We start from the raw sequence: 20,883 nt of genomic DNA, 5'->3' as shown, positions 1-20,883 counted from the left end.
TCCTGCCTATTGCCTTTAGGGATTGTTTGAGGATTGGAGGAAATCATGGGGATTAAAAAAAAAAAAAGGTGTTCAAGGAAGACAAGGTAGAAAATAAGATGTTTTCAGCAACTTGCAGATAGGGTAGTAAGTTAAAGGAACAAAATTCAAGCTGGAAAATGCTGCTCTCATCTGGTTTTCTCCTTCTAGTGCCTTAAGTCCCTTTCTCCCATCCTGCAAATACACGGGCCCTGCAGGTTGGTACAAAGAAAAACTCCAGCTGAGGGCACCATTTCTTTTAAATTGCTATTCACAGTATTCAGCTCAGTGCCAAGTTTTATTTCCCCAAATATGCATTAGAAGCCTGAAGATGCCAAGCCCTGGTCCAGGTGTTGTGGGGGTACAAAAAGGAATGAGACCCTTTCTGGACTTCAGAGCCCTAGACACACCTGGCTGTGCATCCCTGTGCTCACAGTTCCTGGCTGTGAGCCCTTGAATATGCTACTTAATATTTCTAATAATAATAGTTTCCATATATTGAGCCCATGCTATGGTTTTGTGGTTTTGGGGTCTCAAAAGGTGAAATGTTTTTGGGTGTGTGGCCAGATAGGTGGTGGTGGGAAGAAAGAAAACATTTTCTAGGCGAATTTTAAAGCATGAAAATGGAAATTGTCATGACCACATGTGTATCTTCAGTGATTTTTTTTTTTAATGCTTCCGATTTTCAAATATTTCTAGAAGAACTAGAAAATTTCAAATCCTTGCTTTGGAGAGAAAGAGCAAACACACCAAGAATGTTTCCAGATTAAGTGGAAAGTCACCTTCACAGAGAAGGGTGACTATTTGCCTGCTGTCTTTACTGAGTAACATCCTAATTCTAGCCGAGGACAGAGACTGTGTAGCAGGACTTACAAGAAGGAGTAGTACATGTCCTTATAAAAGAGACGAGACCGGAGAAGCAAGAAGGCTGGACATGAGACTTCCCAGCCAGTCTCTTTCACTTTCCCCAGCCTGTGCCCCCAAGACAGGACCAGTCTGGAAGGTGAGCACATTCTGCCTGCTCATCTGGCTCCAGTTGAATCAGTAGCACTCAATATTTATAAATAAGTAGGAAAACTCACTTATTACTTACTTTTTCAAATGAGTGACTTTCTCTGCCACATCCCCTGTTTAGCAAGCAGACGCACCTTAACTGCCGATGGGAGCGGGAGAGCTCTTGCAAACCACAGAGCTGTTAAACGTGGCCATGCTATAGAAAGTGTACAAACTGAATTTACAGAAGAACTTACTTTCATTTTTTCAAGTATAGTTTCTATATAAGGGGCTCAACTGTAAAATATGGAAGAAGTCCCTTATTAGCCACTTCCATATTTTTTTCAAGTAAAACAAAGTAGATAAATGCCAAGTGAAGGGTAAATCCAACAGGAGAGCTGGAGAAACAGTGAGGGAAAGAAAAAAAAAAGGTAAAGTGTCACTTAAACAGAAATAAGCAAGTCAGTGTAAGACAAGCAAAAAAAAAAAAAAAAGCCCAAACAGTATATGCACAATAGCCCTCCCCCTTCAAGAAACTCTCACGGACTATTTTGCCATAGAGGAAGATAAATGTTACAGTGTTTCCCCAACCAATCAGTGACCAGGCAGGCCTCAAACCAGGAAGCCCTTCAGAGTGTAGTATTTTAAATTGTGCAATTAAGACTTCTGGCTCTTAGCTAGTTTTTGTTCCCTGTGCTTGTAGGATACAAAAGCAGATGTGAAGTCCCTCATGGCAAAGTTTAACCCAGGGGGCAACCCCACGGAAGAGGTCTCTGTCAGCAATCGCCCCTTCAAGGTCCCTGGGCAAAACTCGCCTTCAGGAGTACAAGCAAGAAAGAATCTCTTTGACAACCAAGGAAGTGCCAGCCCTCCTGCAGGACCTAGCAACGTACCTAAGTTTGGGTCCCCAAAGCCACCTTTGGCGGTGAAACCTACGTCTGAGGAAAAGCCTGACAAGGAGCCCAAGCCCCCGTTTCTAAAGCCGACGGGAGTGGGCCAAAGATTTGGACCGCCGGCAAACTCGGCCACCAGAGACCCTGAGGTGAAAGTGGGATTTCCGAAACCTCTAGGCCCTAAGCCCGTCACCGTGCCCAAGGAAGATGCCAAACCTGTGTTTCCCCGGCCCCCTGGGAATAAGCCTTCGCCTTACAGTATAAACCAAGACCATGACCTAAAGCCACCCGGCCCCAAGCCAGGGTCTCATCCTCCAGCCCTGGAAGCTGAGCAGAAGCAAGCATTCCCCAAGCTGCCTGGGGTTAAAGGCAAGTTTGTGTCGGCCTCACAGGACCATGAGTCCAAGCCCCTCTTTCCCAAGCCTGTCTTTGGCCAGAAGCCATCCCTGAGTCCTGATGACACCCATGAAGACGAGAGCCCCACCAAGAATGCGTCTCTACAGAAAGGACCCCCGCCTCCCTTAGGAGCCAAGGTCAAAACTGGCCCTTTAAAACCAGCAAGAGAAGACCAGGAAACTAAAGACCACAGAGGCGAGACGTCCAGTTCACCCTTTTCTGGGGTGGTTCTGAAACCTGCTGCGAACAGAGGAAGCCCAGGCCTCTCCAGAAATGCTGAAGAGAAAAGAGAAGATAGGAAGATAGATGCTGCTAAGAACATCTTCCTGAACAAAATGAATCAGGAAGAGCCGGGCTCTGGGGCTCCTCCTGCCAAGTTCCCTAAGGTGCCTTCTAAGTTGACAGCGACAGGGCCCTGGAGCCAAAGTCAAGACAAGGAAAAGGGAGACAAGAATGCAGCCACCCCCAAGCAGAAGCCCCTGCCTCCCTTGTTTACCTTGGGCCCACCGCCACCAAAACCCAGCAGACCCCCGCACGTTGACCTGACGAAATTCCGAAAAGCCGCTTCTGGAAACAGTGAGTTCTTTTCTCGTTCATGAGTTAACACGTTCTGTTCTACCACAGAGGGCTGTTTGAACTTCTGGGGGGAAAAATTATACCAAGGAATGAGTCCATCCCTGGTACTCCTGTGTATGTGGCCACTTTTCTTTGGCAATTTTTTTCCTTTGGTGTGGGAGGTCTGAGAGGTAAAAATCCTTAGTTCTGCGAGAAAATGCCTCGGGGGCTGCCTTTGGGGGTGAAGGGAAATATATCCATTTGATTGATAAATGGTTTTGCTTTCATTTACATCCTTAGCCGGGTTTCATTTCTGTTGAATGAGGCTGAGGTGTGTTACCCTTACTACCACAAAAGAGTTAGAAAGATGAGTAAACCTCTAAGTTGGGGATTCTCAAACTAGGTCAATTTTGATGCCCGGGGACATTTGGCAGCGTCTGGAGGCAGTTTTGACTTTCACGACCGGAGGATGCTGCCGGCATGTGGCAGGCAGAGGCCGATGAGGCTGCTGAAGGTCACAGCTGCAGAGAGCGACCCCTGGCAACAAAGTATCCAGCCCAAAATGTCAAGTGATTTTCAATGTCCAAAGAGTCATCACGTGTTTCCTAAGCCCAATATTCAAACAAGAGATGAGCAGAGCTCACGAAATGCCACTTTCTGTTTTATATGTTAGCTGTTTTCTATTTCTCGGTATAAAGCTTTCTGAACTTTGCTGATTCCTCAAACAGCACAGAACTAGGACCATAAGCCAGACAAAGGGGCACATTAGTGTCCTTCAGGGAAAATAGTTTCATTTCCTACCAGCGATGTGACAATCCTATGGCACATGCTAAAATTTGATGCTGAATGACTTGGTAAAGATTGGTAACCCCACACAGTGATGACAGAAGCTCATTTATGCCTGAAACGATTAATATTTTAGGCCAATAATGTGCAGTTATTGTTTATTCACGGGGAAGGTGGAGAAAAGATGCTTATACATAATGGAATAGGGACCACACCACTTTATTAGACCTATTTTTTTTCTTATAAAACTATGGTCTAATTAAAGAAGTTCTAGGTATAAAGGTTGTTTTTCCTTTCCAGCTCTGCAAAAGCATCTTGCAGTATATCATTTGCAATGCATCATCATGCAATAGATCAATATTCTTGCTGTTGATTAACAGATTAGTGATCCAACCTCCCATTAATCTATCATGTAGAAAGCACATTTGAAGTGATGCCACAATCATCTGTCTTCTAGAAAGATTCAGCCGTTACACTTGTGTCCTCCTCATCTGTCACCTTCTCATGTTAATACTGGTCCATAACTCAGAAATGTTATCTTTGTGAAAACTTCTAAAAGATCCCTTCCCTTAGTTCTTCTGTGCCTCGGATAAAAAATTAGCTATCGTAACCTCCATCTTGTGGCTCTAACTTCAGACCAGGGAAATGCTCCATCTTTATTTCCACTCAGCTCCCAGGTTTGGGTGGTGGTCACTAGTTGTCTGGTGTCATGCTGTTGAAATGCTAATGAAGTCTTCTGGCTCCATGGTTCTGGGGTCAGTAGGGAGCTGACTTTCAGTGCAATCGAGTTCCAAGGGACCCAGGCAAAACCACCTAGTAGGCAGAGTGGATCCTCGCCCTCTTTCTCCCTTTTCCCCCCATCTTGACCTGCCTCCCCACCGCTCCAGTACCCCAGGACACAATTTAGACTCTAAATCCTCTCATAATATACTCCACCTCTAACTCTGATCCTTGGGATATGTTATGCTCCAAAAAGCACCCTGTTCCCTCTTCATCCTCTTTCACAAATCAAAACTCAATCCTTCTTAATTTGAACTGACCTCAGGTTAGTGTCAGGATAAAGCAATCTGATTCCTAACTTTAAATTATGAATAACACCCCTTTAAAGCATTCACATTTTTATAAGCATTTAAATTTTTTTAACTTTTTAAAAAAGATTTTATTTATTTATTTATTTATTTATTTATTTATTTGAGAGAAAGAGAGAGAGAGAGGGAGGGAGAGAGAGACATCCTGCTGACCGCGGAGCAGGGCTCGATCTCACCACCCTGAGGTCCTGACCTGAGCCAAAACCAAGAGTTAGACACTTAACCGACTGAGCCACGAGGCGCCCCCATAATTTTTTTTAAGTTATTTTTTAAATAGAAATTATACCTGGCTCAAAAAAAAAAAAAAAAAGCCAGCAAGTATAAAATGGCATACAGTCCTTATCTATCATTTTCTGGGTCTTCCCAGCCTCTGCCCCACAAAAACCACTTTTCTTAATTTCTATGGTCATCCAGCTTCCTTAGGTTTATGTAAGCAAATATAAATATAGATACTAGGGGCTCCTGGGTGGCTCAGTCGTTAAGCATCTGCCTTCGGCTCAGGTCATGATCCGAGGGTCCTGGGATCGAGCCCCGCATCGGCTCCCTGCTCAGCGGGAAGCCTGCTTCTCCCTCTCCCACTCACCCTGCTTGTGTTCCCTCTCTCACTGTCTCTCTCTCTGTCAAATAAATAAATAAAATCTTTTAAAAAATAGAGAGAGAGATACTAATTCCCCCAGCTTTATACTCAAGAAGTAAAATATTATATGCAATGCTTTGATCCTTGTTTTTTTTAAAAAAATTAAAATCTTGTATATCTATTCATATTTTAATAAGAGGTAACTGAATATTCCTTAAAGTTGCATAATATTCTGGTAAATGAATGACCCACCTAATGGACTGAACATTGTGCATTGTTTCCAAACTTTTTCTGTTCGAAACCGTGCTACAAAAAATAACCTTGCATATGTGTCATATGTGTTATTTTCTGAACACTGAGAATTTCTTAAAAGGCAGGTCTGCTGACTCCTGATCCCACCACTGCTACTTTTACCAAACCATACTAAGTAATTTAGCATTCCACTTAGGAAGATTAAGAATATACCAGATTTAGAAAATATAGGGTGTTCAAATTAGCCAATGCTTCATCTAATAACTCTGCAGGTTTTCAAAACTCTTAACACTATTTTCTTAGCCTTCTACCTGATTCCTTCCTTTCCAGGTTCACATCCAATTCCTTAAACCTCTTCCCCATACCTACCCTCCATCTTTTTTCATCTTTGTCCAATATATTGGCCATTAAAATATTTATTATTTATTGAGGACTTGTTGCATACCAGATACACATTACCCTGTTCACTCCTCCCAAGAACCCAATGAAATAAGAATTCTCTGAAGAAACTAAAGCTCAGAGAGGTTGGGTAACTTGCCCAAGGCTATAACATGACTAAGCAGGGGTGGGACTGATCCTTAGGTCTCTCTGATTCCAGGGCCTATGTCCCCCTCACCATCCTCCCTCCTAGGCTTCCTCTCATGAAACATAGGATATCATGAGATAATAAATCAAGCATAAGGGAAACTCAAAGAATCCTCATCCTTCTCTCTGTGTGTGTGTTCTTTGGTTGAAACATCTGTTTTTTGTTTGTTCGTTTGTTTTTTACTACAAATACCACTATAAGCTACATGGAGACAAACACCAGTCTGCTTAACATTATTTATTTGGAGCATAGAAATAATATATTCTTGTTAGTTGCTCAGGTTTGTCATCCCCCCAAAGTCTATTTAATCAGAATTCAGTATTAATATTCTCTATAGCTTAGCAGTTACTTTAACAAATTAGATAACCCCTGTCAATAGACTTGCACTCAATTGAATAGAGCTTCCATGTGAAATGAATATTACACACAGCGTCTGTATTGTAGATCTAGCCAGCTTACTTACTGGTAAACCATAAGCTTGAATATATCATATTGTTTTTCTGCACATGAAGCTAATAACTTTTTTTTCTCCCAGAACCACTTGGGGCTACAAAAGCCTAAACTTTCAAAAAAAAAAGTTCCAAAATATCAAAATGTTCTCTGAACTAACCTTTTCTCTGGTTCCTTTTGATTCCTGGGCCAGTGGTGAGAGGAATTCATCCTAAGCATCAGTGTGTGCCCAACCAGCAAAGTTTCAGTTGTTAAGATCCCTTGGCTTGACTGTTGGTTTGCATGTGGAGTTAGTAATTAATCTGCTCGGAAATATTCCATCCAACCCTTTTTCTGGTCTTGTTCTTAATCCTGGAGAGAAACTAAGACTCGCCTTTCCATAGCTTAGCTTTAAGAATGATCAGTTAGGGGCGCCTGGGTGGCTCAGTCTTTAAGCGTCTGCCTTCGGCTCGGGTCGTGATCCCAGGGTCCTGGGATCGAGCCCCACATCGGGCTCCCTGCTCGGCGGGAGGCCTGCTTCTCCCTCTCCCACTCCCCCTGCTTGTGTTCCCTCTCTCACTGAGTCTCTCTCTGTCAAATAAATAAATAAAAAATCTTAAAAAAAAAAAAAAAAGAATGATCAGTTAAGCATCCTGACAAGTGAAAGGGTAAGGCCAGCATCCCAGCAGGCCCTAACAAAGGGCCAGCGGCATGACTGACCCCACTCCTTATCTGCTCATGCATCGCTTCAACTAATCCAGCCAATAGCACTTTGGAGCCTAAAGGTGTTTGGGCTATTTTCAGCAGCAAGGATAGGAGGGGGCAGGATTTTCCTTCATACACCCTAAACTGTCTCTTTTCTCTTTCCCTTCACTCTCTTTTTACATGTACTCTCTAAAATTGCCTTATTAGATATTATATATCACATTACATCAGTGTGTGTTGCTCCTAGCCATGATAAGGGAAAGGGATGCTACGCTCAAACACATTTAAGAGATTGGAGGGGGGAGAGGTAAGTAGATTCTTTACAGTAGGGTTTCCACAAGCATCTGATACACTAGTGTGCACTTGGCGTCTAAGAATAAGATACGCTAAAAAAACAGATCCCAGGACAAAACATCTCACAGATTGGGCCATTTCAGAACACTGAAGAGCTAGAGGCAAAGCTCTATGGTACACAGACTGGAAAGGAAGTTTTTCAAAAGCGTGGGTCGGCTTCAGGGGGCAATGTTGTTCCGCTCTCTCACTGTCCAGGGTGCCTGGTGCACCTCGTGGCTGGTATCCACGCTTCCTTTCAGCTCCCACCTGAGCCCACTCTACTTCATCTGCCCTCCTCGGTCCCTAGGAAAGCAGTTTTCCACAAGACCTGTAAGTCTTTCTTCTCTTCTAGGTTGAAACTTCTGAGGAACCACTATTAATTGGGCAGCTTACCTGAGTTTAACCCTAAAACAGAAATGCCTTTGAACGAGCATCCCCTGTCTTAACCACACAAGCCCCTGGGCAAATCTTAAGAGCTTCCTATTCTTCATCTTTCTCCCCAAGTTCTCAGCTTCTGCTCTTCTAAGATAAACCAGCTCCTCAGTCTAAACCCTGCTCTCTCAAACAACCTGTTCCCCACTGTATTATCCCAACAGCATCCTTTGGGCTTTTTTTATACATGGTCTTTATTTTTACATTCTGGCATTTAATTTTACTGTGGAGAACTCTGAGACCACCCTGAATTCTCCCTCTTGAAAATGATTATCTTTTCTGTCTGCATTTCCAAAGGAATCTCTTTCTTTAAGGTTTTAAAACCTAGCCAAGATATGTTAGTGTCAATCATTCCATCATCAGTATTTTCTGAGAGAAGATGTGCCTCTTTGCTTTTGGGGATTTTCTCTTCCATATGCAGAGGGGTCACACCCTTTCTTTTTATCTGGCTAACAGATGACAAATGCATTTATGAGCTCAAATCCAGAATAAGTTCACCAGCTCTGACTGTTGCTTTTAATCCACTCTTCTGTGGAGTGAAAGATAGCTGTGGTGATCTTGAGGGCCGGGTGCTGTTCCATTTTCTGAGATTTCATTTGGGGCCCTATACCAGGGCAAGCCCAACCGTGGCAGCTCACCCCCCTTCTGCCTCTGGTGTGATCCTGCCGTGGTATTTAGGGCTTTCATGCTATAGGTTTCTCCTTGACCTTCCCCAGGGGGCTCACTCATCCCTGAGTCCACCTCTCCAACCTGAAGTGTATTAAGGAGAATTCACAGGTTTTTCTAAAATCAGTGTCTTTCCCCGATATTGCTTCTGGTTCTGGGGAACAAATGGGAAGCTTTATTTGCTTCCTACAGCACCTGAGCCTTCTTTTTCTTCCCCTAGCCACCACTTTGTGAAATGTATCCAACTACGTTATTTTTCCCTTTTTTGCGTGTGGTGGTCACTAGCGACTTTGGGATAATATTTATCTTGCCGTATTTTGTTTTTACTATTTTATTTGGTAATTGGAGGAGAGACATCCTGGAAGTCTTCTCCCTCACTTAATAGCAACTAAATTTCAGTTATAATGTAGGTGTCAGCAATATTTCCAAAGGGACCATCACTTCACCCCCTTCACAAGGTAGAAAGGAGACTCCCATGAAGTGAGTGTCCACTGCTTGTGTCATATCCTTTGGACTAGGCTTGGTCGAAGATGCTTAGATGACCACTCCAGGAATCTATTCTTAGGAGTCTTCAGGTCACAGTCAGGGTGAAGCAAGGGAGAGATCCAGCTACTTGATGGGTGTTTTACCTCTGGAGTGTGAGTACTGTCTAAGCTCTGAGAACCTGCAAATTCCCTGAGGATGGTCAGATCGTAAGCTTTTAACAGTCAGTTAGTTTATACTTAGACCAGCAGAAGAATAGAATACTGGATAGGAAAAGGAACCAGGAGGAGAGGACCCCTAGAACTGACCTGTGAGGAAGGCAATTTTCTCTCTTCAGGGTTTAAGTCATTTGGCTTTGAAAAATCCCCTCAGCATATTTAAGTTCCTGGTTCCTTGCTCAGTGCTCCATTTGGCTTTAAACTTCTTTTGTAACTGCTCAGATGCTAGCCAGTCTTTTAATATTAATTTTAGCACAACAGTAGTCCATCTTTATTATCTAATTTATAGGGAAAAAATTTCTTTACAGTGAGAGTCACCATGTCTGTAAGAGGGACTATTGCTTCTCTTAGGGAAGAGAAATTTCTGTAAAACCTAGTTTGGAGCAACATGCCATGATTTACCCTGTAACTTCCGATGATCAAGCAGCAGAAGTTGGTATACTTTTAAGCTGCTTACAAAAGAAAATATGGGAATATTCCTCGATGCAGTGACATTGTCAACGTAGTAGCATTTGTGTTAGATCAAAGAAGACATGGCAACTTGTAACATAAATAAAAATTTTGTTTTATAATGACCAACTTACCCTTAAATAAAGTATAAATTGCATATGAAATGATTTAATAGACACCAAATTTGATCAAAATTACTTAATTCTTAAAATAGTCATGTGACCCAGAAAGGGAAAAGCATTAAAATGAAACTGCAATTTACTTGAGAAAAGAAAATTAAAAAGAAAGTCAAATCTAAAAATCAAACACAAATATGTACGACTCTGATAACCAAATACATACAGACTCTTCCTGATTTACTTTCAGTTGTGTTTTCACACATTAAAATTTTTTAAAAAACTAGATAGGAAGATGGGGTAAATGTTATAAGATAATGTTATAATTCAGTCTGCTCACTGGGCAAGAGATATCTTGCTTCATATAATCTGCTAAAATTATTTCCAAGCCAGGCCAAATAAACCCTTTTCTAAAGGATTGGATTTCCACAATATTCATTTGCCACTTTGTTTGCCTTGATGAAAATTATTTCTGAATATTATGGATTCATATGCTAATAACGCCTCTTTGTGCATACATTTTTTATTTTCAAAACAAAATGAAATTAACTTATGTAACACAAGAATTAACTCCAATGATTGAAGGACCAAATTATGCCCCAGGAGCAGAAATCCAGCTACTTGTTTTTACAAATATATCTGGAAATGTCCTACTCTTTTAGAGGAAGCACAATCATGACAGTTATGACAAGGCTCTAGAACCATCTAGAGCCCTAGATTATTTGTTTTTCCAACATATGAGATACAAGGAAGAGAGAAAAAGTCTAAAAGCTGGAGACTTTAACCGCCACATTAACCACTAGCAAAGAGACAAGAAACATATTTCTCTTCCGTTTAAATTGCCACTAAAGAAAAAAAGATCATATTTTATTCTGTCTGGCATAGCGAAGGTAGAAAAAACATGTAGAACAGCCCATAGCGATAAATAGATGCTATCAGGAGAAAGTTAACTGAAGGTGAGACATCTGGCTACAGAAAAAAAACCTGAGCAGAAAACCATCTGAGGTTTTTCTTTCCCCCAAGTAAGAAGTGGCGTTGTAGAAACAGAGGTTTGTGTTTGTGCCAGCAGCCGGTATCCCTCTGCAGTTGAGGTGCTGCCCACCACAACGGCCAGTTCAGCCCACGGCACATGCCCCGCAAACAGGTGTCTTTCCAGGGGTGGCGGTAGGTCTGGTGAGGCACAGACAAAGGGGCTCGCCCCAGAACCCCACTCTTTTCTTGAGTTTCTTCCAGTCCTCAGATCCCTGACGTAGCTCATCTGATTTCCAAGAGCAACACGTGGAGTGATATCATGAGTACGAGCAGGCAACTAAGAACCCGTCCAAAATCATCGCAAGGCAGGTGAATACCACAGGTGTCCAAAGTGTGTTGAGGATTTGTTCCCTTTCTTCTGTAAAAAAAATTTGCTCCCCTCTTTTAAGTGGAGAAAGAATCCTAGATTGATACCACAAGAGCCTCTTGGGGTGGTTTGTTTTTAAATCCTACAATATTATCTATTTTTCTGCCAAATTGTCACCTTAAAGAAATTGATGTGCCCGTATACTCTCAGTTACTGAGGATTTAGAGTACAGTTTCTCCAGGACCCCCTTTTTCTCCCCTCCAGAACTTTAGCCATACACACACACACACACGTGACTTTCTCCTCAGCCATTTCTTCAAAAGCAGTTTCATGTGGAAGGAGGATAAATCAGGTTTATAAAATAATTTCAGTCATTCATGTTATTCTAAATTAAGAAAGATTTTTCTAGACCCGATAGAGCAGTTTTGTAGGCAGGAAACCTCACTATGTTGTAGAAAGAGGCTGTCTTTGATTTCTCTGAAGCCTTGAGTCCTTAGTCCTCCTGGGGAGAAATTAATTGTGCTCTGGCTGAGTGGCATGCAAGCAGATGAGGTTTCTAGATCTTCTGCTAGATCTCTATCTGCCTGTTGGGAACTTGTGCTTTCTTCACTAACTCTGAGTGATTATCTAATGGACCCACTGGTTGGGGGGACTATTATTATAAGGTGAGGGCATATCTTAGTTCAGACTGCTATTACAAAATTACTGGTGGCTTAGAGACAACAGAAATTTATCTCTCACAGTTCTAGAGGTTCCTGATTCCAAGATCAAGGTGCTTTCAGATTCGGTTTTTGGTGAGAAGCCACTTCCTGATTGTCTCCTCACTGCATCCTTCCATAGCAGAGCCATGAGGGAGCTCGCTCGGGTCTCTTTTATAAGGGCACTAATCCCATTCGTGAGGGCTCCACCCTCATGACCCCAACACCTCCTAAAGACCACTCTCCTAGCACCATCACGCTGGGGATTACATTTCAACATTTGAATTCGGGGGATAGAAACACTCAGTCTATGGCAGATGGCCTGTACCACTCAACCCAGCAAATGACACTCCACCACTCCCCCAGCCATCTGCCTCCCTCCTATTTTCTTGCTTTCTTCTTCATTCTTATCTTCTAAGCTATTATTATATCTTAAGATTTTATTTATTTATTTGAGAGAGAGAGAGCATGAGGGGAGAAGGGGCAGAGAGAGAGAGGGAGAAGCAGACTCCCCACTGAGTAGGGAGCCAACATGGTGCTTGATCCCAGGACCCTGAGATCACGACCTGAGCCGAAGGCAGATGCTCAACCCACCGAGCCACCCAGGCACCCATAAACTATGATTATTTTTTTTAATCCTATTCTTTTCCATTCTTCCATACCATCACTGCAAATCTCCTTTCCTGGGTCAATGAAACCTGTTAGTAAAACCTACAGAAAATGCTGAGCTTTTTGGAGGCATGAGGACCAAAGAGACTGCTGAATTCTGAACTACTAAGAAACCGTGGTGAATTACACGTGCCAACACAGTTTTGAAATGGAAAGCCTAAGGCAGAAAATAGAAAAGCTGCTGGTGTGCTCCTTAAAATCTCAATAGAGTTGATGCCAAATGCCAGCCCATGTTTCATGGAAAAATCGAATGGTCCCCACAGAAGATCAATGAATGACCACATGGCTTGAATTCCCAAGGTCACTTCGGGGTTCCAGCTCCTACGTCCTCTAACTTGCATCAGCGTAGGAATTGCCTCCCTGCCCCTGTGCTGTACTGCTGTCACCCAAACAAGACTTGGAGCCTTTCCTTAGATTCCACCGCAAACCCCTCATTGAAGGCATTTGTGTGCGTGACAGACGTCAGTGAAGGTGTCAGACCCAGAAGTTTATTTACACTGCACTGAGGCTAGAGATTTAAAACAAAATATTGGTAACCACCATTCTTCCAAAGCAGAAAGTGGTTTTATAGCTCAGGCTCCCCTCCCATCCCCTGTCCTTTCCTGTTTCTCTGACCCATCCTTCATGGCAAAGAAGAATGAGAACACTCTCTGTTTTCTTATTCAGGATAGTTCAGCTGTCTGTGATCCAAACCCTTACACTCAACTATTATCTTCCTTTGCATATAAGCAGAAGTTCTTTATTCAAGGGTCACCTTGCCATTTCTTTTGAGGGTGGAAGGTGTTAGTGGGAGGGATACCCAGTGGGGGAGGAAGTGGTTTTATTTTATATTACTATTAATGGCCATTATATTGCCAGAAACAGGTTGCTGATGAATAGAATATGCCCAGAAGAGTTTAGATGATCCCAGTAGAAGTACAGCAACTGAATTTTTCCATGTTGGTGTGATAGCCAGGTTGTTTGATCCTCCTGTCTGTTTTCAGTGACCAATAACCAGAGATCCTTAAAAAAACAAGAGTGCTGGAAAGTGGCTTTCTTCTACCAGACCTGGGATTTGAAAGTTTTCAGATTCTTTCCTGAACTAAAGTATTGCAAGGGCATCCATGCAAACCAATGTTCCTTACTTGGTTCCCCGACCATTCTGACACTGTGACACCAAGTGGGTCTCTAAGGAGAAAGATCTGCCAAAACGGATAGACATTCTGATCAACAGTGTATGTGTCATATATTTAGAAGGAGCAAGAAACATCAAAATTGGGCCTTACTCTTTTTAAGATTCCAGACTTTAAGTTGCATAAGAAAACCCCCAGTTTCTAGTTTGAGAAGCAGCATGGGACCCAGGAACTGGGATAGTTATCCACATCACTAAATGGCTCTGAGGCAGGTTGACCTTGGACCATGTTAAGAAACACTGCAGGCTGTGAGAACTATTACAGTTGGGGGTGGGGGGGGAGGATGGTGGGGAGAGGAAGGGTTTCTAAGCCATTGGTGTTTTTCTGAAAACAAAAGAAATGCTATCACACTGAGACAGGACACTGAAAGTTGGTGATTACATCCAAATGTGGAAAGGAGTGAGTGATCTGTTTAAGCAAACAGGTAGTATCCTATGGTTGATCTTAAAGATTTGCTTAGTTAGGGAAAGTGCAAAGGTGCTATTCAAATATCTAACATCCAGGGTGCCTGGGTGGCTCAGTTGGTTAAGCGACTGCCTTCGGCTCAGGTCATGATCCTGGAGTCCCAGGATCGAGTCCCGCATCGGGCTCCCTGCTCAGCAGGGAGTCTGCTTCTCCCTCTGACCCTCCCCCCTCTCATGCTCTCTATCTCATTCTCTCTCTCAAATAAATAAATAAAATCTTAAAAAAAAAACAAACAAATATCTAACATCTGGATGGCTGGCCCCAGAATCCTAGAGGTTCTGTACTATGTCAGGCATTCACCGGCTAGCTGCTGGATCACAAACACGGCCAGGGCTCACTGAGGGGTACCTGGAACCCTTAGAGGGCTTTAGCTAGTTCACTCTTTTAACAGTGGGTGGTTGAATTGTACACATCAGCTGACTGGTGGCTGGCCCACCACCAGCTGGCCCAGACTCAGCCTGGAAGAGTGTGGTGCTTCCCGCACAGAACACCTGTAAGCAGGGACTCGGTCACTCTCTTCCCCTTTTTCCTTTCTTCCTTTTTTCTGTTCTCTCTTCCCTTTTATTTTCATCTCTTTTCTCCCCTTCTGCCATGTGGCGGCCTTCAGGTTGGCTCAGCACAGGGTTTTTACGTGGCACATATGATTACTATTCATCAAATTAAAAACCCGTATCTGGCACTACTGATGTTACGCAAGGCAAAGGAAAAGAATGCAAGTGCTCCCTAGGACGGACAGACTTAGGAAGTCTGAATAACTGGGCCCCACTGTAAGAACTGCTGTTTTGTTGATGGAGGGAGGCCCGAAGGACCAGGGAGCTCAGAGTCCTGCCCCAGGTGACTGCTCTTGGTCCCTTGGGAGGTCTCCATGCTTGGTAGAGCCCTCATGCTCCCCTCTACCCAAACTGACCAGAAGGGCTAAGGGATGAGCAGAATCAAAAGCTCTGGATGATTCTCTGCTCTCAATCTGGTCATTGCTCAAGTTCAACTCTACTGGCCTAGTTTCCCCACCATGGAGATAGCATCACTTGGTAACAACGTTCATCTTTCCCTTCAACAATGTTTTGTGTATTACGTATCTAATCTTTAAAATAGGCCCGTGTTAATATAGCACTTAGAAGAAATTAAGCCAATGAAAAAGAAAGCTAGGTGGTTGTCCTAAACTAAAGGGCACCTTTCCTCTGTACTGCTCTTTGGTTGCTCTTCAAAGGAATACGGGTCTGAAGAAAAGCGCTCTCAAGTTTTGATGTTGCAGACAAATTCCTGCATCTGTGAGTCTAACGATAAAAGGAGAGTGTGACTGTGGCACAGATTAAAAAAAGGTATTTTTTCGAGCTTGTCACTATTTTTGTAAGCTGGAAACTTGTTTTTAATCTTGTTGCAAAGTTGATTGGAGAGCCTACAGGAAGCAACATGAGCACTTAGTGATCTATGAGAAGTGAGATGTATTATAAAGACAGGAGCACCTTTTGGTTTTGAAAAGCACAGTTTACCTGATTGTTTTTCATCAGGGAGCATTCAAAGCAGAGGCTTTGTTACTAAAGAGTCTCACGGTCCTGCACAAGCTCCCACAGTTACCGTGGAACCCAAGGAAGGTTCTTAGCCCCCCTCTACCTCAAGTTTCTCGTCTGTTAATAGAGTTAAGTGTCCTCTGTTGTTGGGTTATTGTGAGGATTAAACAGAAATGTACGGCATGCTAAAATGTATTTAGCAGGGTTCCTGGTAGATCATAAAGACCCAAGTCAGTGGCCGCAATTTAATTACATTTATTGAAGGGGAAAGGAGAAATGCTCAAATAAAGACCCCATTGTAAAATAGGTGAGTGGGGCGCCTGGGTGGCTCAGTCCTTTAAGCGTCCGACTCTTGGTTTTGGCTCAGGTCAGGATCTCATGGTCGTGAGATGGAGCCCCAAGTCGGGCTCCGCGCTCAGCATGGAGTCTGCTTGGTATTCTCTCTCTCCCTCTCCCTCTGCCCCTTTCATCACTTGCTCTCTGTCTCTCTCTCGAATAAATAAATAAAATCTTTAAAAAAAGAAAAACAGGTGATTAACAGATGGTGGCCAGCAGCAGCTGCCTCAGGAATCAATCAATACCGGAAAGAACGACGGCCGGTTTTCACAGACGTTAAATCACATTTTAATTTATTTAAATACACCTAAAAGATTTTCTTTATCACTGTATCAACTTGATCCTTTGAGGTGCAATATCTCTTTGCATCTCTCTTGCCACATCACTCTTTCTTTCTCGGTGTGCGTTCTACTTTTTGTTGACTCAAGTCTTCCTTTCTTGGCACCGGCTTTTCCTCAGTGTGAAGCTTCTTCATCTGTGCACGTGTGGTAGTGGAGATTCAGTTAGATGGTTTGCTGTTTCTGCTTGTGCCGCCGGCTTGAGTGAAGAGCCCGAGTTCAGTGGAGTGAGAGAGTGGCTGAGTGAGCGCTTTCCTGGCTAGTCATTGCCAAGGATGGCCCCTCCCTCCTGGACATTGCAGCAGCTGGAGCTCTGTTCAGCTTCGTCATTATTCTCTCAATTCCTGTTGTGCAGAAGTCCAACCACCTGGCTATACGTGCTTTGTCCCCCCAAGTACTCCTGCTGGGCCCCTCCCTACCCCCAGCATTCTCCATCTCTGGGTAGAGAGCACTCTGGCTGAGCTCTCAGTCTTAATGGCCCTCTCTCTTGTCTTCTCATTGGGCTTCTGTTTCCTCTTTGAGGCAGTCTCTCTTTAAGTCTTTTAGGGGGGCGTCTGGGTGGCTCAGTTGGTTGAATATCTGATTCTTCATTTCGACTCAGGTCATGATCTCGAGGTCCTGTGATTGAGCTGCATGTGGGCTTGGTGCTCAGCCAGGAGTCTGCTTGAGATTCTCCCTCAGCCCCTCTCCCCACTCATGCTCGCTTGCTCTCTCTCTCTCTCTCTCTCCCTCTCTCTCTAAAATAAATAAATAAATCTTTTTTAAAAAATAAAATAAGATAAATTGGTCTTTTAGGATTCCTCATGGCCTGTAGTCCACTGGGGATTTACTTTCTTGTTTTCCAGTATGTTGATGGTTGCTTATTTGTTTGTTATCATCACCTTTTTTTTTCCCAGCATTTCTAGAAATTTAGGGTGAGCAGAGCTTACTACAGCATATAGTCAGCCTGCCATCTTGACCGGGAACTTTTAATCATGCATCTAATGGGGAAAACATTAATACTTTTAACAGCTATAAAGCATCAATACCAGAAAAATACCTAATGGGTCATCTTAAAGGAATCATCTAAGGTTTGGGTTTACACACTGCCAAAAACCTGAAAAATTCAGCCATCCATAAGTACTGTTAATGTGTGTATGCCAGTGTAAAGTTTGCACCTAGTAACAATAAATAAGACAAATATCCTAAAGAAGCTAATTGTATAGGTTTTTCCACTTTTTGAACTATGTTACAAGAAATACAATGTTTATATGTAATGAATACTTTTACCTATCTCTGAGGATTTAAAAGACCTAAAGAAAGAGCTTTGAGAAATATGTTGAGTGCTTTAAATGACATATAATTTATTATTTGGAATTTTAAAAGTTATATACTCTTCAGTCTGGAATCTTACTGTATAAATGCTAACAGAATATAATCTGGAATCAAAGTCAACTAAAGCTGGGTCAATATTGTTTTTACTTAAAGTGCTTTCCATTTAGTGAAAAAATATATATAAATTGATGTTAAAAGATGTCCAGGGGATAGAGATTAATTAACTTTTGATAAATGAGATAGTGGTAATTTCTATAAATTTTTATAACTAGGTCACAACAGGCTGTGCATTATCTCTCCCTTTTCGGAGAATGCACTGGTTCAAAACATATACCCAGCAAGTATCTCTCTATAACACCATTAAAATAAATTTGGGGGCAAAGAGTGAACCATCAAGAAATACATACATTTACGGAAGATTTTTTTTTGTTACACCAGCAAATTGATGGAAGTTACTTCAGCATCTTGATTCAACAGAGAATATTAAAGGAAAAGCCCAGTTTTCAATAATGGTAGCACATTTAATAGAATATTCTACAAATATGAAATTAGTCTTCCTTTCAAATGGACTAATCATCCAATGTGAAAATTCTTTGGGAATTTTCTTGAAATGGCAAGAAAATTAACCTTTCCATAGCCTGTGAATGAACAGAAAAAAGAGAAATTTGTATCAATTATACATATTACCCAATAGTTTAGAATTTTCTCATTCAAACTCATCAAAATAACCCATCTAAATTTTGTTTTCAATTTTTCACATTTTAGTAACTTAAAATGATTTAAACAGTCAGCAACATTGATTTTATTAGATAGGTATACTTCTCAGTAGAAGAAAACTCACCTAACTTTCTTTTGGCTAAAATAATTGAACAGTTTATTATTTTAACTTTTTGTTTTTCTATTCAAGTACAGCATCACAAAATGTTTCAGGCATCATTGATCAATTCATTAAATTATAATTCATCTCAAAATTTTGGCAACTGTCTGCTTCAGATAGTTTTGTGAAAAATATAATCACATTTTCTGATATGGTCACAAAATTAGCCTAGAAAATTAGTTTTTAATATATTACTTTGTTCTTTCTAACAATTAAAAAACTGGCTTTTCTTTTAAGTTGCTAAATAGAACTGGGTTTGCCATTAGATGAAGTAAATTTTCATCACCTCAAAATATCTCACCTGACACCTGTTACAAAATTTTCTTTTTCCCCATGGTTTCTCAAGGCATTGTTTCTCCCACTGTGGCCTGTGGACCATCTACACCAGAATAGGCTCAGGCACTTTTAAAAACTTAAGAATGTTGTTGCCCCCTCCCCCTGCCCAGTTCCATCACCACCATAACCCCCTTGCTAAATCATAACTGCTGGCTTTAGGGCCTATGTAGCTCCATTTTTAATAACTTGTCCAGGAGATTCTTATGCACTGTGACAATAGAAAAAATTAACTCAGATCAGCCCTTCTTTAAGTGGCTCATACTATTTTATATTTTGTAAAGTCAGGAACAGATTGTTTTGAGCAGTGTTAGTAACTCATTTGCCTTAAGGAAGCCTGCATGGGATAGGGATGGGAGGATGGAGATATCAAGGAAAAGAACATCCTGTACACCAGTTGGTTGGTCTGAACCATTCCAGGCCATCTTGTCCTAGACACCAGGCTGGCCTGACATGCTGCTCAAGCTGGCATTTGACAATGGACTTGTGTAGAATCATAGAAGCCTCCTGGACAGCACTCACTCTCCCATCACACTGGGAATCCCAGCCAGTCCTCCTGTGAGAGGCAAGGATCTTAGGACAGGTCCTCCCAAATCAAATGCATAGATTAAATTCATGTTCAGCTGTGACTAACGATCCCTTGGATACAACCACTTTCCTTCCTGGACCAGCGTTTGAAAGTACCTACAAAGGGAAACATGCCAAGAGGAGGCATGGGGACCTTTGAAGACAAACTTTGTCAGCTTAGTTCAGCTTAGAGCAAAGGTTGCCTACAACATGTCTCCTTTTTCCTAAGAAGACAATTCTGCCTGAATAACATTTGGGGGTAATGAAATTTTCCTGAAACACCTTGAAAAATTAATAATAACAATAAAAAAGGAAAAAAATACCACAAAAGTGAGACCAAAGTGCCAACTTTAACAGGGGGAAATAGTGGCATGAAGAAAGTCTTCTCTTAATCCACTCTTCTTCCTCTGGCCGGACACTGTATTTTACCAAATATTTGACATCACCCATAACAAGGACTCTGACCGTCAAAGAGCTTAAGTTATGGCTTTTTATCTTCACTCTGATTTGGATCTGTGATGACCTAGTTAAGAAGGGATAAGATAGCGCTAAAATATGTTGTTTTCCCACATTGTACCTGCATCGGTCACACTAACCCAGTTAAAAGGATGTCCATGATCTGAGTCTCTTTGAAAGCCTTCTAGTTAATTAAAACCTATGTTGAACAAAGATAGATCTTAGGCCTAAATAAAAGCAGCTCTTTTTATTTCTTAGAGGCACCTGCACAGTGCCTCTGGAAGCTTCCTCAGATTTTAGTGAAACCAAATGACAGTGGAGTATAATATTTGGTCACACCGCACACACACATGCATGTTAATGGCATCTGTACATGCCAGCTGCTCTCCATTCACAACCACATGGTTTAACAAACAAAGGAAGGTGAGTTTGCAATGGAGATAAAGGGATAAAAGCAGTAAAAGATGGGACGAGGGAGGTAGGCAGGGGCCAAATGTGATAGGCCACAATCAGGTTTGGGGGCTTTTGCCTAAAGATGAGGGTGATCTAGTCAGACTTGGTATTTGGGAAGCATTGTTCTAGAGACAGTATAAAGAAGTAGGAGACCATTGCAGTAATCCAGGCAGGAGCTTGGACTAGAGAAGTGGCAGGAGAGATGGGACAAGAGGATGGATCTGAGAGATACTTAGATGAGAAAATGATGGATTAGCTATGTGGGAGGACCATGATTTTTATTTTGAACAGCTTCAATTAGAAGAGTCCTTGAGATGTCAAATAGGCAGGTAGTTACAACGGTCTGGAAATCATAGAGAGCTTCAGTTCTCTCTCTACATTG

At 42.1% G+C, this 20,883-nt stretch overlaps 1 protein-coding gene across 5 annotated transcripts in view; it reads left to right on the top strand.

Moving 5' to 3' along the window:
• Positions 1–20,883, top strand: part of FYB1 (FYN binding protein 1) — a 148,067-nt gene that overhangs the window by 55,081 nt on the left and 72,103 nt on the right. For 4 of the 5 annotated variants that reach the window (XM_036111105.2, XM_078066674.1, XM_036111106.2 and 1 more), the window contains one exon: positions 1,715–2,876. In XM_036111105.2, coding sequence (XP_035966998.2) covers positions 1,715–2,876 — 1,162 coding nt within the window. Of the gene's footprint in view, positions 1–878; positions 1,022–1,714; positions 2,877–20,883 lie in introns of those variants that run through there. The other variant, XM_078066672.1, reaches the window with a different exon arrangement.

This window comes from Halichoerus grypus, chromosome 2 (genome assembly GCF_964656455.1).
Source record: "Halichoerus grypus chromosome 2, mHalGry1.hap1.1, whole genome shotgun sequence".
Lineage (NCBI taxonomy): Eukaryota > Metazoa > Chordata > Mammalia > Carnivora > Phocidae > Halichoerus > Halichoerus grypus.
Note: the sequence above shows the minus strand (reverse complement) of the source record. Positions and strands in the feature narration are given on the sequence as shown.